This window comes from Eurytemora carolleeae, unplaced genomic scaffold, assembly GCF_000591075.1.
Source record: "Eurytemora carolleeae unplaced genomic scaffold, Eaff_2.0 scaffold7, whole genome shotgun sequence".
Taxonomy (NCBI): Eukaryota; Metazoa; Arthropoda; class Copepoda; order Calanoida; family Temoridae; genus Eurytemora; species Eurytemora carolleeae.
This window is the reverse complement of record NW_019396407.1, coordinates 107,768-122,504: the sequence shown is the minus strand read 5'-3', so window position 1 is coordinate 122,504 and position 14,737 is coordinate 107,768. Positions and strand designations below refer to the sequence as shown.

The following is a 14,737-nucleotide window of genomic DNA, read 5'->3' as shown; positions in this document are numbered from 1 at the left end:
AATCACCAGTGAGCTGTACAATTTGTCTATGACTTTTTTACCTATTCATTTTATGTATGAAACCGTGACAGGAAATAAAAACTTGGGATAGAAAGTCAGGATTTATTTCCTTAAAAATAATTTGCATTACACATTTCCATGACATTTTCCCGCAGGACTTTTTTTGGTGCCAGAAATTAGGACCTTTTCCGATTTTTTTTATTGTGACTTTTTTAGATGTTACCGTTTAAAAGAAAAGCCAGAAAATACATTAAAAAATACTGAAATTTTTTCCAAAAATTATTTTTTTTCTAATATCTCCCAGGGTTCCCAGCGTTTTTTGCACTAAAATTTCAGCCAATTTGGTTAAGTCTATGGAGAGAGGTAACAAACTAACAGCCAGACAAATTGACAAAGGATTAATGGGATTGATAAAAAGTTGTCATCAATAAGTTTGAGACGCACTTAGGAAGAGGTGCAGAGCATCTATGGGCCCCGCAAACTAACCTCCGGAGCCTCATCATGATTCGCAGAATCGCCTCCTAGCCAACCAAAATCGTCTCCGAGCCTCATGCTATAAATCTGTCTTCACAAGTCCCGCAATCCTACATCCAATAATAATTATTTGGCTTTTACATCCACCAAAAGCCTTTTTTTCGAAAAATCTAAACATGATCATAAAGTTTTTAATAATACATAAACTATTTGTATTAAAAATTATACTTTTATTAAGATTAAGACTTTATATTTTGTTTTTCTAAATTTTCTAACAACAGTGATAACCAGAAAACTTTGAAATAGGAAAACTACTATTAAACTCCAGTTTTGACTCTAAATAGTCCAATGAGCCATGAGACACTAATAGTGCAGTGTAAACAGATCCATTTCACTTAATTAGGGATTTATAAAGTGTCTAGTAAAACTATTAGTTTTGTAACATCAAATAAACCTATGTATTCCTCTAAAGTCGTCTTCTTATTTCAGAGTTTTCTGGTTACCACTGTATTGAAGCTTTATAATTTTATTTAAATTCACATGTTGTATATGTAAAAATCTAATTACACTACAACCAATTCACAAAACATTATTGTTTTTGGTGAAATACTGGATAAATGATATACAAGAAAAGCATTTCGCAAAAACTATAATGTTTTGTAAAGTCTAGTCTAGTCTATAGTTAGATTCATACATGATACATAAGATTATATAAAATTTATCTTTCTTTATATAAAGCTGCAATAGTTAAAACTAAAAGATGGAATTTTTTATATTTTATATGCCATGGAGCACAAAAATGATTGAATTTAGAGAATAAAAAGAGAAACGTAAAATACTATATAAAAATGTTAATGAAAAATGTGCTTAAATAAACTCTAGAACAGTAAATAATTCTCAATAAAAGTCCTCAGTTATTGTTTTGACAATGAAGATTCTTAAAAATCACAATATCTAAAATTCAAACCTTTCTTATTTTACAGATGTTTGGCTGAAAACTAGAAAGTTTAGAGATATAATTACGAAATCTATTAATATGCCGGACTTAGAACATATAAAAGCCTGGGTCAAGCCTAAACCTGTTCATTCTTATAGTCGTAGTCTTTATATTTATCCATTCTTTAGCTCATAATCTCATTCTCTCAATTCCTCCTCGTTTTTTCCTCATATGTTTCCTATTTGCGTAGGTGGAGGGTTGTGGGTTTATGTGTGTTTGTGACGGTGTTTGTCTGTGTTACTGGTCCTTTGTTGCAAGGCTGATCTGCGGCCCATACCGCCCCATTCTCCCCGACTCTACTAATCTAAAACCCACTTCTTCAGTTTTGGTTTAGAGGATCCAGCGTTATGTTGTTCCGAAATACTAGTGACGAGAGTAGCGCTTAGCCAGCTCCTGTGGAGTGTGTTTTTCAGGCCACGAGACCTGAGTGAGAATATTCCACAGGTGTGTGTCTCTAGTTTTGCAATCAGCAACCTGGGCGTGTCTAAATTTACGCCCACAAACCAAGAAATAGGAGTGAGGGTATAGACAGGTCTTACCACTCAGTTCTTCTCAACCAGTTTAGAGAAAGATACTGAAAAAGGTATATATAATATACATATAGAATATATATAGTTTTATATTATATAGACTTGACAATGCAGTTCATAAGTATAAAGTATTTATGATTTATTTGCACTTATGGCAGGGGGATGAATTAAAATATTGTATACATATCTTTTAAACAGATATCCATGTGAACTTATGAAGTTTGGCTTAGTTGCGTTAATTTCTTTTCTCCCTTGCCATCATACATTTAATAAAATATTGGTTTAAATAACATAGTTTGCAATACTATGTATACACACATGGATACATTATCACAATATTCATGTGTGTAAACTTACTATATTTTTTTCTTTCTAGCTTTTTTTAAATATCTACATACTTATACAATAATTTATAATTACAGTTAAGAACTAGGCCCCAAAATAATCTTGAATACAATAGGTAATTTAGACCAAGTACAATGTTTATATATTCTAACAAATATTGTCAACGTTGTGATGCACATTGGGTCGTGAATCTAAACTGATCATTTTAGCTTGATTTTGACGATATTTTACATTGTTTATGCTTTCCTAAGAGCATTTTTCCAAGTGGAAACTTCCCCATGGGCAATTTTCCAAGGGGCAACTTTCCATGTCTGTTCTAGCCACAGCGATTGGGCTTGCAGTCTGCGGCGCTTCAGAAATCCTAACCAAACCACAAAGATACACTCGGGAAGTTGCCACTTGGAAAATTGTCACTTGGGGAGGTTGCCCTTGGGAAAAGACCTTCGGGAAAGTACCTAACATCGTTTTATCATCAAGCTTAATTACTTAGCGTTCGTTACCTTAAGATTATTGATTAGACATTTCTAATAAGCTTGAATTTGATTACATTATTATAATTTGATTATATTATTATAATTTGATTATATTATTAAAATTTGATTATTTTTTATAATTTATTATCAAAGCTGGTGATTATTATGAAATTTGATGGTATCTATAACTCTCGCATATAAATTGTTACAAAGGAATTGAGTTTTTGCAACAAACTTAAATTTTCTAACCCCTATATCTTTGCAAACTGATGGTGTAAACTTTTGATATTTCAAATATAGACTATTTGATCTACCAGAATTAATAGTTTGAAATATCAAAGGTCCAGGAAAACGGGTTGCTAAGTTATAATAATTAGAAAATCTGAATTTGTGGCAAAAACTCAATTCCTTTATTATCAAATTTAGTCATCAAGATTTTTAGCAAACTATAAAATTCACTATAAAACAACCTTATAATCCTTGAATTATTTTCAAACAATTTATATATTAAACTAAAATTTGAGCCCCCTGTAGGATCATAGTCACGCGCCCGGTTGTACCCCCCCCCTTTCGACCTCTTTCACCTTCTAGAAGAGTCTTCAGATATTTTGTTCATGAACTACCCATAAAGACTTGGTTCTAAGAAGCTCAAAGTAATACTTCTATGATCTTAACTATTAAAAGGAACTAGCAACCGAATAAATTCTCTTTAAAAAAAAGTCTAGCCTCCCAATTACCAACATACTAATTATTAGATGACCAGGTTAAACAATAAGAAAGTCTTTACTTTCGAACACTTTATATCCATATGTTGATTTTTCGTAGTTTTTATTTTCTGTTGTTTAGCTCGCTGTATGTTTTAAATATAAATCACTTTGTTGGTTGGTTCATTGAGAAATCTTTTTTCATTATAAATATTAATATTTAATCCCTTGTGACCATATTTTTTCATTTCTCATCCTGCATGACCCCATCCATCTCTATTAAATACTTTGTTAAAATTATGCATTATGGAATCGACTTATCACGATATTTTTATTCCGACATTAAACTATGCTATTTAAACCCTTTTCCAAATGACGTCTCCATGCCCGTATCTAGGAATTTCTATTATACTTCTATTAAGATGCTGAATATAAGGGGTTTGACATGTTTATGTTTATTTTATCTCAAAATCTTGATCAATAAACCATTTTACTTTTGTCTTTACTTTTGTTTAACTATGGTTCGTATAGTGATAACCAGAAAACTCTGGAATAGGAAGTCGGCTTTTAGACTCCAATTATGTCTTAAAATAGTCCAATGAACATGAGGCACAGCAATTGCGCAGTGTAAACAGACCCATTTCACTTATTGATTGATTTAATAACTTTTTGCATTGTAACAGCATCAAATGCACTTCAGCGTTACTTTAATGTAATCTTACTATTCTGCAGTTTTCTGTTTATTACGGTATTAAATTTCTACGATTAAAAAATTATTTTGAAAGTTTTAATGTACCAGTAGCGGTACCAGTACAAACGTCGGACCTACAAACGTCAGACGCTACAAAAGTCGGACAGTACAAACCTCGGACTTACGATCGTTGGACTGGTACAAACGTCGGACTGAGACAATTGTCGGACCAGTACAAACTTCGGACGGGTACATTTATGAGGAAAAACGTCGGACTTTTGTTGAGTTGGAAAAAAATACCATTGCTATAAGAAATAAATAAAAAATTACTCACTTATTGTGTTGAAAATCAAAGACAACTGAATAAAGTCTCATCCTTTGAAGATAGCATTATATAGGGTATAAAAAACAGACCAAAAGGAGTTGAGTTCAATTGTGACAAATGTTTCAATGCCTATATCTTTGCAATCCGATGTCGTATAACATTTAATATTTCAACCTGTGAAATCTATAAGATCAAACAGTTTAAGTTTGAAAGTATTAAAGGTTAATATCATTACCAGGTTGCAAAGGTATAGGGATGAGAATATTTAAATTAGTGGCAAGAACTCTGTTCCTTTGGGTAGATTTTTATTAGACCAATCGATAAAAGGAAATAACTTTATGATTAAAAGAATCATAAAATTGACATCATTTTTTCCTTAGTCCGACGTTTGAACTGGTCCGACGTTTGTACTGGTCCGACGTTTGTACTATCCGACGTTTGTCCCAGTCCGACGTTTGTACTAGTCCGACGTTTGTACTGGTCCGACGTGTGTACTGTCCGGCGTTTGTAAGGCACAGGTTTGTACCGTCCGACGTTTGTGGTTCCGACGTTTGTACTAGTACCCAACTAGAATACTAAATGTTTTGCAGTTAATTAGCTTAAAGCCATACCATAAGATACGACTTATGCATGGACATTTTCTGTCATTTTGTAAAATATTTTTTCTCTTTAAATATAATTAGTGGCCAGTGGAGGGACACTCCAAATATCTATTTTTTATTTCTAATTTGTTCTTAGAGGTCCTATTCTGAAATGAAGTGGAATGAAGTCTAAATCTAGTGATACTCCTCAGACTGACTCCGAGACTAGGAGAACAGCAAGCCAGGAGAGTCCAGCTGTTAGAAATAAAGTTTCTAACAAAACCAGCAATGGTAAAAGAAATGGTTCGCATGGTATTTCTGCTCCATCAAAACCCAACGTAACTGGACCTGGTAGAACTCCTCAAACTAAACGAAGAGAGTTTTCTATTCCCCAGAATGAGAAGAACTTATCAAATGTTTCTCCGAGGAGCCGTGAATCTGAGAAACCTCAAGCGCAAGCGCGAGCACCAAATCAGAATAGATCTAAGAATGAGATATCTAAAATTGATCCGAACCGTAAAAGTTCTTCTTCCAGTCAAGATTCTGGAATTGGACGGGATATTAAGTCCAATCGACAAGAACAGACCAAGCCAGCACAGTCAGTGTCAAAAACCAAAACAAATCCTGTAATATGCACAGTCAGTGCTGAAACCGTAGAATTGGAAGTTTCAAATAGAAAAAAGTTTGAAGATTTGTGTGACGTCAAGAATGTTGAAATGGGAATAGTGAAAGTTTCACCAGAAATACTACAGGATCTCATCCATAAAGGGAATATAGAGACCTACTACGATGTGGACCCTATTCCTGTTGCCAGGTAAACTAAAATTTATACTTTACTAGACTTTTAGAGTGCTTGGCGCCCATCTTCTATTTCGTGGATTTTCAAAATTTTAAAAAATCTAATTTTGTTAGAGGCAAATTTTTGAAAATTTGATCATCCATAAACCTACCCTTGAGTCAAAATTGGGCCCCATCGGTTAACCATTTTGACTTTTATTGGATAAAAGCAAACAAACACCCAGACAGACAAGCAAAGTATATATATGGGAATTTATATAATATTCGATCAATCATTTCGTTGTCTTCTTAACTTCATTTCAATTTTCCAATTATAGCAAACAAAAATTTTTTTTAAGATTTTGTCAAATCTTACTTAAATCATACTTTCAACTTTTTATCTAACCAAAATAAAATCTCTATTATAAATACATTAAAGCCTAATTTATGGATTGGATTTGCTCAATATTTAGAAAACGATATACTACTGGCTTACGTACAGAGCGTCCCATATTAAATTAGATTATCTCCAACCTTTAACGCCAAAATTCACACATAATACTCGAAAAATTTGTATATAAATATATATTTATATATATATTTGTTTGTCTGTCCGTTTGTATCAGGTTTTTATCCAATAAGCTCTATAAAGGCTGAACCGATCAAGCCCAATTATTTCGTGGGACCTCACAGAACCCCAAGGAAAGTTTATGGGTGGTCAAAAAATTAAAGAAATCGGCATTAAAATTTTCGATTTTTTTAAATGCACGGATAAAAATTAATAACTCTGCGAAATTTTGTTTGATATTGTTTAAAATTCAAGAAGAAAAATGCCGCAGATAGAGCAACATTAAACGTAAACATCGAAGATGGGCCCTTATAGTATATCTATACATAGTAGTGTACTAAGACTGTAGATAATCGGCAATGAGATATTTTGAAGCTGATACAGTTGTTTGATAAATATAATGCAGAAAAGAATGAAAAAAATGCGCTGCAGTCATCAGAAGTGTAAAATTGTTTCTTATTCAAACTTTTATTTAGACCATTAATGCAACTTATTTTTCATTTTCCCTTCAAATTATTTTTGATATCTTCCAGCTTATAGCTATAAACTAAAAATATTTCCAATAAAATTAGTCATTGCAGTAATAACCAGAAAACTCTGGAATAGGAAGTCGACTTTTAGACTCAAGTTATGAGCTTAAATAGTCCAATAAAAATTAGATACAGCAACGGTAAACAGACCCAATTTACTTTAAAAACTTACTAGTAAACCTATTTGCTTTGTAACAACACTTCACTTCAAGAGGTTTAGCAGCACCCTATCCGCTGATACTTAGTATTAGCAAAGCCGTCCACCTATTCTCAATGACAACGTGAGTCTAAAAAGTTTGAACATGTTGTGGTTTTGCATCTACAAAATACCTTTCAAATTTCTTATTTAGTGGCCTGTTTGCCACTGTCAAGAAGTGCACAAATAAAGAAACGGGTGTGGAATATGCTGCAAAGTTTTCATCAAGGTAAAATAAAATATTAATTATTTAAAATTAAATCTAAGATTGCAGATATTGATATATTTAACGTATTGATATCAGAGTTCGATATGGAGCGGACTGCACGTCAGAGGTTCTTCATGAAATTGCTCTCCTCTCCATCTGTGTTGAATCATCCAAGATTGTGCATCTCAAAGACGTATTTCAAAGCAAGCATGAAATTGTTCTAGTTCTTGAATAGTAAGTTACTTTTTCTACATTATGATCGCTTAACTCTGTGGCATATATATGCACATTGCAAAATTGTTTAATCTTTTCGGTAATGTTTACTAAGATCAAAGTCGCGCACATTTCCCTTTTCCCCCAATGACATCCAACCGCAATATCATGGTGAGAGGGGGGATTGGTGCCGAATCCTGTTCCATGATTTCTCTTCGGTTTTCCAACTTTAATTGAAAAAGAGATCTAATGAAATGTTCTTTGATTTAAGCGGCATCTTAAACATCTTTTTATTTTATAAAATGCATGATCTCCAACGTACACATGTGTTTGAGCCATACACTTTTTAAACCGAATTTATAGATTATTTCCAATTCTTTTTTTCTTCATCAGCTGTTGAATAAACCTCGATAAAAATTTCATAATTCATAATCATCAAATTTACAACGCGTTATATTCAGTGCTCCTGGGGGAGATTTTCAATCTGTTCTTGACGACGATATGGTTCCATTTGAGCAGGTAGATTTTATTCCAAGATAAAAAGATATTTTTATCATAACATTTTTTGGGACGTCTACGGTCGGAGTTAGGTTGCAGCAAAAAATTTAAAAAAATGATAAAAGATGTTTTTTTATGTAAAAATTTTTAATTTTGTTGCTAACATTATTTTTTCTCTTTGGAAAAATATATTTACCCAAATTAATTCTGTAAACCCCCACAAAAAAAGAAATAGCAAAATATAATGGCTATCGGACTCCTTTGGCATTTTAGGGAACCCCTAAAAGACCAAAAAAAACTTAAAAAATCATTAAACTTTCAATTTTTCACTTTGTTCGTGAGTGTGATATGCATAGATAAAGATAGATTGCGCATAAGACGACATTTTTCATCTTGAAAGATATAAATGTACAGAGATGTTTTAAAGATATTCCTATTATATAGATTAACTAGGTCGGTTGTGAACATTGGCTGTTCTTATGTCATTGTGTACTTGTGGTATACATGAGTTCTGTTAAAAGAAATTTAAGTTAGTTTATAGTCCTTCTCATGTCCTTCTTCAGTTCTCGTCAATATGATATATTGCTCAGTGAAATAATTTGATATTCTCAAAATAAAATTCACTCCTGAGTGGTTTAATAATTATGAAATCCATTAAAACATCAAACCACCCCGCTTATCATTGAAGTACACTTTGACCCCTAGAAGTATGAGTTCGCGGACTGTACAATTCTTGGTGATTTTGCGTACATAAGCTGTCTATGTTTATTTATTAATCTATGATATGTCTGGTATGATTTTTGGTTCTAAAAATCCATTTTTGAGTTTAATACTCAAACTTAGCTGGGAGAATTGTATTAAATGTATTTTCCCCTAAAAAACGGATTTAAAATAGAATTAATTTCTTTTGAACATTAAGCTGTGCATAACATTTTAGCCAAATTCCATAATTATCTAAAAGTTGTTTAGAAACAAATTGTCGTTTATTTAAAACATGTGCTACTTGGTACTAATTGGGCTGAATATATTTGACACGAATGTGCCTGCACAGGATATACAAAAAAACAGAAAAAATAAAAATCGAAACTTAGAATATTGGATTTGTTGGTGTTTGTTCGCCTTCGTGGAAAGTAAAGGAACTTTTTAAAATCAAATCTTTTGATGAGATGATTTTTCCAATCGACATAATTTTTTCTTAAATATAAACTGGTAACTTAAAATTAGACAAAAAATCGTAAATATAATTTTATTTTGCTCATTTAGGATGTACAAGGATTTATTCTACAGATTTTGGAAGCTCTTCAATACATTCATCTACGGAAGATTGCCCATTTAGATATTAAGGTTATAGCGAAATAAACATTTTTTTGCTGATTTTATAGAAAACAATTTTTTAACTTATATTTTACTAATCTTCAATTTTTTAGCCGCAGAATATAGTTCTTATGAGTGAGTTTCCGAATTGTGAAATCAAGCTCTGTGATCTGGAGGTATCCAGAGTTATCCAAAGCTCAGAGCAAATTCGTGAGATAATTGGTACTCCAGATTATGTGGGTAAGATTTTTCTTATTTTCCAGCATTCATAATTATCAAAACGTCTGTAAAAATTGCAAGAAAAAGAATTTGTTTTTCCATTACTTAACAATCTTATATATTTTGCTCAATTTTATTGTTTATTTTTTTCAATTTTATGCTTTTAGCTCCCGAAATACTAGCCATGGAGCCGATAACCCTTGCAGCAGATATATGGTCACTTGGGGTAGTGGCGTACGTTCTTCTCACAGGGTTCTCTCCTTTTGGAGGAGATAGTGACCAGGAGACTTTAAGAAACATATCCACAGCCTCACTTGATTTCCCTGCAGAACTGTTCGAGGGAGTTTCGGAAGATGCCAAGGATTTTATATCTCGTTGTTTGAACAGAAATCCCAAGTAAGATAAATTTATGTTTTTTGTTTTGTTTGTTATTATTAATGATTTGCATTGTGGTTTTGAATTGTTTGTATAATTGTTACACAAATAGAGTTTTGAACGTTTTTTATAACCCAAAAGATATGAGACAAAAATAAAAAAATAAACATGGACTAAAATTTTTTTTTATTGCGTGAAAAACTTTTTTTGTGGAGCCTCTTAGAGCCATGTTCAACAAACACTAAACTTTAACCACGTTACTTGGCATTAATCTTAAAAGGAATTGAGTCTTTGCCACAAACTCTGCTTTTCTAAACCCTATATCTTTGGATTCCAATGTCGTAGACCTTAGATATTTCAAACTATGAATTCTGTTAGATTAAATAATATAAGTTTGAAATATCAAAGATGTACAACATTGGGTTTTAAAGATATAGGGATTATAAATTCAGAGTTTGTGGCAAAGACTCAATTCCTTTATAATAAACTATCAAAAATCTTCTGAATGATGAAGATTTACGCGTTGATTCATGTCTAATCTTTTGGTTTACCCCTAAATGATACATACTTTTACCCTAATAAAACAATAAACATATCAAAAACTGGTTTGCAAGTATTTTGAAAGTACAGGTTTCTTAACTTCTTTACTTAATAAATTGTATTAGATACTATACTAGAAATAGAGGACTTTTATTGACATTTTTACAATTAAGATTATTTAGACTAAGGTTAGTATGAAAACTCGACTTAGGTACCTAATTATGAAAAGTTGGCTTTGTCACAAAAAATTCAAAATTAGCTTGAATTTCATGATTATAGATAACATAGAAAATGTATAATAGTTTATTATCAAAACTAAAAACTAATGATATCAGTATCTACATAGATAATTGTTTTAAGTTTCTTATGAAATTTAGCTCTTCTAGCTTGATTTTTTTTTCTCTCCATAAAGACACTCTCTTTGAAAAGTGTATAGTTGATCCAAAATCATATTTATCGTATTTTTTTTCATAATCTTTTTATTTTAGAAAAAGGCCGTCAGTTGATGAATGTATGCAACATCCTTGGATATCTCAGAACGACGAGCCTCCCTCCCCCTCTCCTCTAATGCTAAAGATACCCGCTCTTGATCATTTTTTGTCGCCATATTCTGGGGGAGACAACTACACAGGTTCTTCTAGAAGATCCTGTCAAACCTGTAGAGATAAGATAACAGAAAGAAAGCGATATTTATCAAAGTCTCGTGAAGCAATATTTGAAAAGGTTGCCAACAGTAACTTGAAAAAAAGTTTATCAAAGTCTCGGGAACGGCTCTGTGATATGCGGCTAACCCTTAGTAAGTCAAGAGATTACTTGAACGAATCAAAGATCGCTTCAAGATCACAAGAAAAGCTGGTTGGATACAAGAGTTTCAGCAAATCTCAGGAGGTCTTGAGCCCATTGCTAGTTGAGAAAAATTCCAGGCATAGAGTAAATGGAGCCTTTTCAGACATTACTCATCTTCCAAACATTCCTAGGATTAATATTGCTACCCTTGACAATTGTGATTATGTTGATCTTCCTAGGAGTTCGGAAACCAAATCGTCCTTGGACTCGCCGAACCTTTCTCCTATCAGAACCCCTGAGTCTGGTACAAGTACAACAGGTTTCCTTTTCAGTTCACAAACCTTGCAATCTGATTCTCAGATTGAGAACAATGCAAACTCCAAAAAAGGAAAACATCCGGAGACACTTCATGAGGTTTCAGATGAAGATCTTGAAGACATAGAAACCTTTGAGAAAATTTCACCTCCAACTGTGTTAGTTTACACTGACGCTATCTGCTTAAATGATAGAAAGTCCGAAGCCAAAACTAATCGAAGGAAGAGTTGCAATGATTCTCTAAATTCAAAAGGGTTCATCGCAAAGGACGAGAAAAACAATCGAAACTACGAGACTAAGCATAGCATGATAAGATCATCCAGTGCTGACGGAATTAATAACATGAGCAAAAAAATTAGCATTAGTAACCCAACACTTCATACTCGTAGTAATACAAGTGAGATAGCCGTTCAAGTTGATCTGATTAATTCTAATTCTTTCTTGAATTTTGTCCGAGAAGATAACAAAGTAAAACCAGAATTAACGTTGGGTAAAGAAGATGAGAATACCAGACCCGACCCTGTAAACAAAGAGATAAAAATGCGTCAGGTATTTTTAAGCGATGAAAATGGAGAAGAATCTAAAAGGCACTCTTGGCGAGAGGAGCTGGAGAAGTTTAGGGCAAAGAAAAAATCTCTTGGTGTTTCGGACTTAATAGATACATTTACCAAAAATTCTGGTTCAAGAAAATCGTTCGTGGATAGCGCATTTTTATCTGACCTAGACCAGTTAAAGATGAAAAGAAGAGGTTCTCTGCAACTTCAAATTAACCCTGAGGAGCTTACAACGTTGACAGATCAGGGAAGAGCTGAAAAGAGATCTGGATTTGATACTAAACCACACAGGCGCAGATCGACTAGTTACGTTTTGTCACCTATTGTCACGTCAAATATTAATGAGAATATAGTTACGCAAAACCAGAACCAAGCAGAAGTAAACGTACGCAAGATAGATAAACCAGCAAAGGATATTCAGGACCACGAGGAGAAAAAAGAAAAAGATGAGATTGAAAAAAAAGAAAAGAAGACATACCCCGTTGAAGACCCAGAAATTATAAATAATAAAGGTCTCGTGTATCTAGAAGAAGTAAACCAGAGAAAACGTACATGGGATTATTTTGAAATTAATCATCCTAAAGCAATATCGGATGTAAAACTAGAACAACTAAAATCAAAGTATAATCGGAGAAAAACTGAAACCAACTTAAAAGTTCAATCCGAGGAAAAGAAGGAGTCCAGCAGTAAAGAAACTCCAAAAGTTAAATCAGTTCCAGTTCCATCCAGAACCATTTCTGTTCCTGTTATAAAAGGTTTAAGCAAAATACATTCGGAAAATTTAGATTTGGCTTGGGATCCTCTAACAGGGGAGAGTGTTGACAACAAAGATGTATCTGTACACTCTGGAACCCAGGATAACATCATCAACGATACCGAAAGTGTTTCCGAAAAGATCGCGTCTGAAGTTGTCCCAGAAAATCCGGCTCTAAAACATGAGAGTTTAGACAAACACAGCAATCCCGAGAAAATTATTCCCGATCAAAAAGTGCTTGAGTGCTTTATTGATCCATTTACAGGTTAGTAAAAACTTTAAATCTCAATGTTTAATATTTAAAAAATAAAGATATGTTTTATAGGCCAATTCATCATGAATCAAGTGCTAAAGAGGAATGCCAACGACAGCAATTGTGATGATGCTGTCAATGCAAACAATGCCATGAACCTATTTTGTAATAAATCTGGTCAGAAGGATTCTGATCAACAGAATGTTCCCGCAGATAAGATCAAAAAGAAAATGCAAACAGTTTATAGATTTAGTAAATCCGAGTTTGCGGATGATTTTAAGGATAAACAGTATCCAACACCTGACAAGTATAGAGCAGGAATCATCACAGACCCTAGTGATAATATATTGGACCAATTTTCAACTATTTCAATCCAAGAACCTTCAAATTCAAATTGTATGGATTCCAACTTAGGTTTAAAGGGTCCAGATATATTGCATCCTGCATTTAGACCACGAAGTTCTAGTGGCACTAAAGAGAGATGCAAAGACACTAAGGTGTGTACAGGTTCTTATTCTCGAGGAATGGGAAGGTTTACAAGTGAATCTCCAGCGGAATCCACCTAATTCATACAGAAACTGATTTTTGAACAACCTATCCATATGTAGTTCATGTATGCGTTACCGTGGAATGTTCAATATTTATTTTTGGATAGGCTATTTACTGTCAAGAGGCAGGAAATTGTTATGAAAAAAAGATAGAATTCAACGTCCTTCATTTGCAAAAATGTTAAGTTGTTCTAAAAATTAAAGAATTGTTATTTTCCGATTTTTACATTTTCACTTTAAAATTCCAAGAATACTTTTCTATTAAAAATTTGTTATTTGTTTAAATTTCAATTTTTGCTTTTATGGCCGGAGTAAATTAATTTGTTATTTTTTCACAAATTTCAATTTTTGCTATCAAGGCCGAAGTACTTAAAAATAAGTGAACATTTTGTACTAACTTTGTTTACTTCCCCAGTTAGCTAGCTTCATGTAATTATAATAGCAATGTTATTAGAAGGAAGAAAATAGGTAACTAATCGCAAACTAGGTTATGTAGATCAGGGCCCTGTAATCGTTTAGACACTACATTTTTATAAAAAGAAGTATATGTATAAGTTTTTATTTGTAAAAGAAAATACTTTCTCAGCACTGAAAAATGTCCGTCTACAGAACAAAGTATGGCGTTCCATTACCTATTCCTCAAACTTTTAATAATAGTAAAAAATAAATATACATCAAACTAATCAATATTAAGGTAATATTTTATTAGGATAGCCAGCCATTAGATTAAGGGGGAAAAGAAAACAATAAAAATAACTTACCCTAAAGTTTCCTGGAGAAATATGAACTGAAAGTTAAGAATGTAAAAAGTTTTACAAAATATGTGCATGGTTCAAACTTAAAAAACAGCAAAATGATTAATTAATTAATTAATTAATGATTAATTAATCTCTTTTGTGAAACGGTTAATTGGATAGCTGAGTTTAAAAACATATATATTTTGAGTTCTTGTTTGTAATCTTATAGCTT

At 32.6% G+C, this 14,737-nt stretch overlaps 1 protein-coding gene across 2 annotated transcripts; it reads left to right on the top strand.

The window, feature by feature from the left end:
- The first annotated feature begins 1,452 nt into the window (after positions 1-1,452).
- Positions 1,453-13,982, top strand: LOC111702677 (serine/threonine-protein kinase dst2). 2 transcript variants are annotated; one of them, XM_023474433.1, is made up of 10 exons: positions 1,453-1,915; positions 5,278-5,934; positions 7,346-7,420; positions 7,496-7,633; positions 8,074-8,131; positions 9,374-9,454; positions 9,538-9,664; positions 9,811-10,039; positions 11,047-13,232; positions 13,293-13,982. In XM_023474433.1, the coding sequence occupies exons 2-10, from the start codon at positions 5,303-5,305 to the stop codon at positions 13,784-13,786; spliced, it is 4,020 nt and encodes a 1,339-aa protein (XP_023330201.1). In that variant the 5' UTR covers positions 1,453-1,915; positions 5,278-5,302; the 3' UTR covers positions 13,787-13,982. The 2 variants fall into 2 exon arrangements, with proteins under 2 accessions (XP_023330201.1, XP_023330200.1); XM_023474432.1 differs by having other exon boundaries at positions 1,454-2,054.
- Positions 13,983-14,737: the final 755 nt, after the last annotated feature.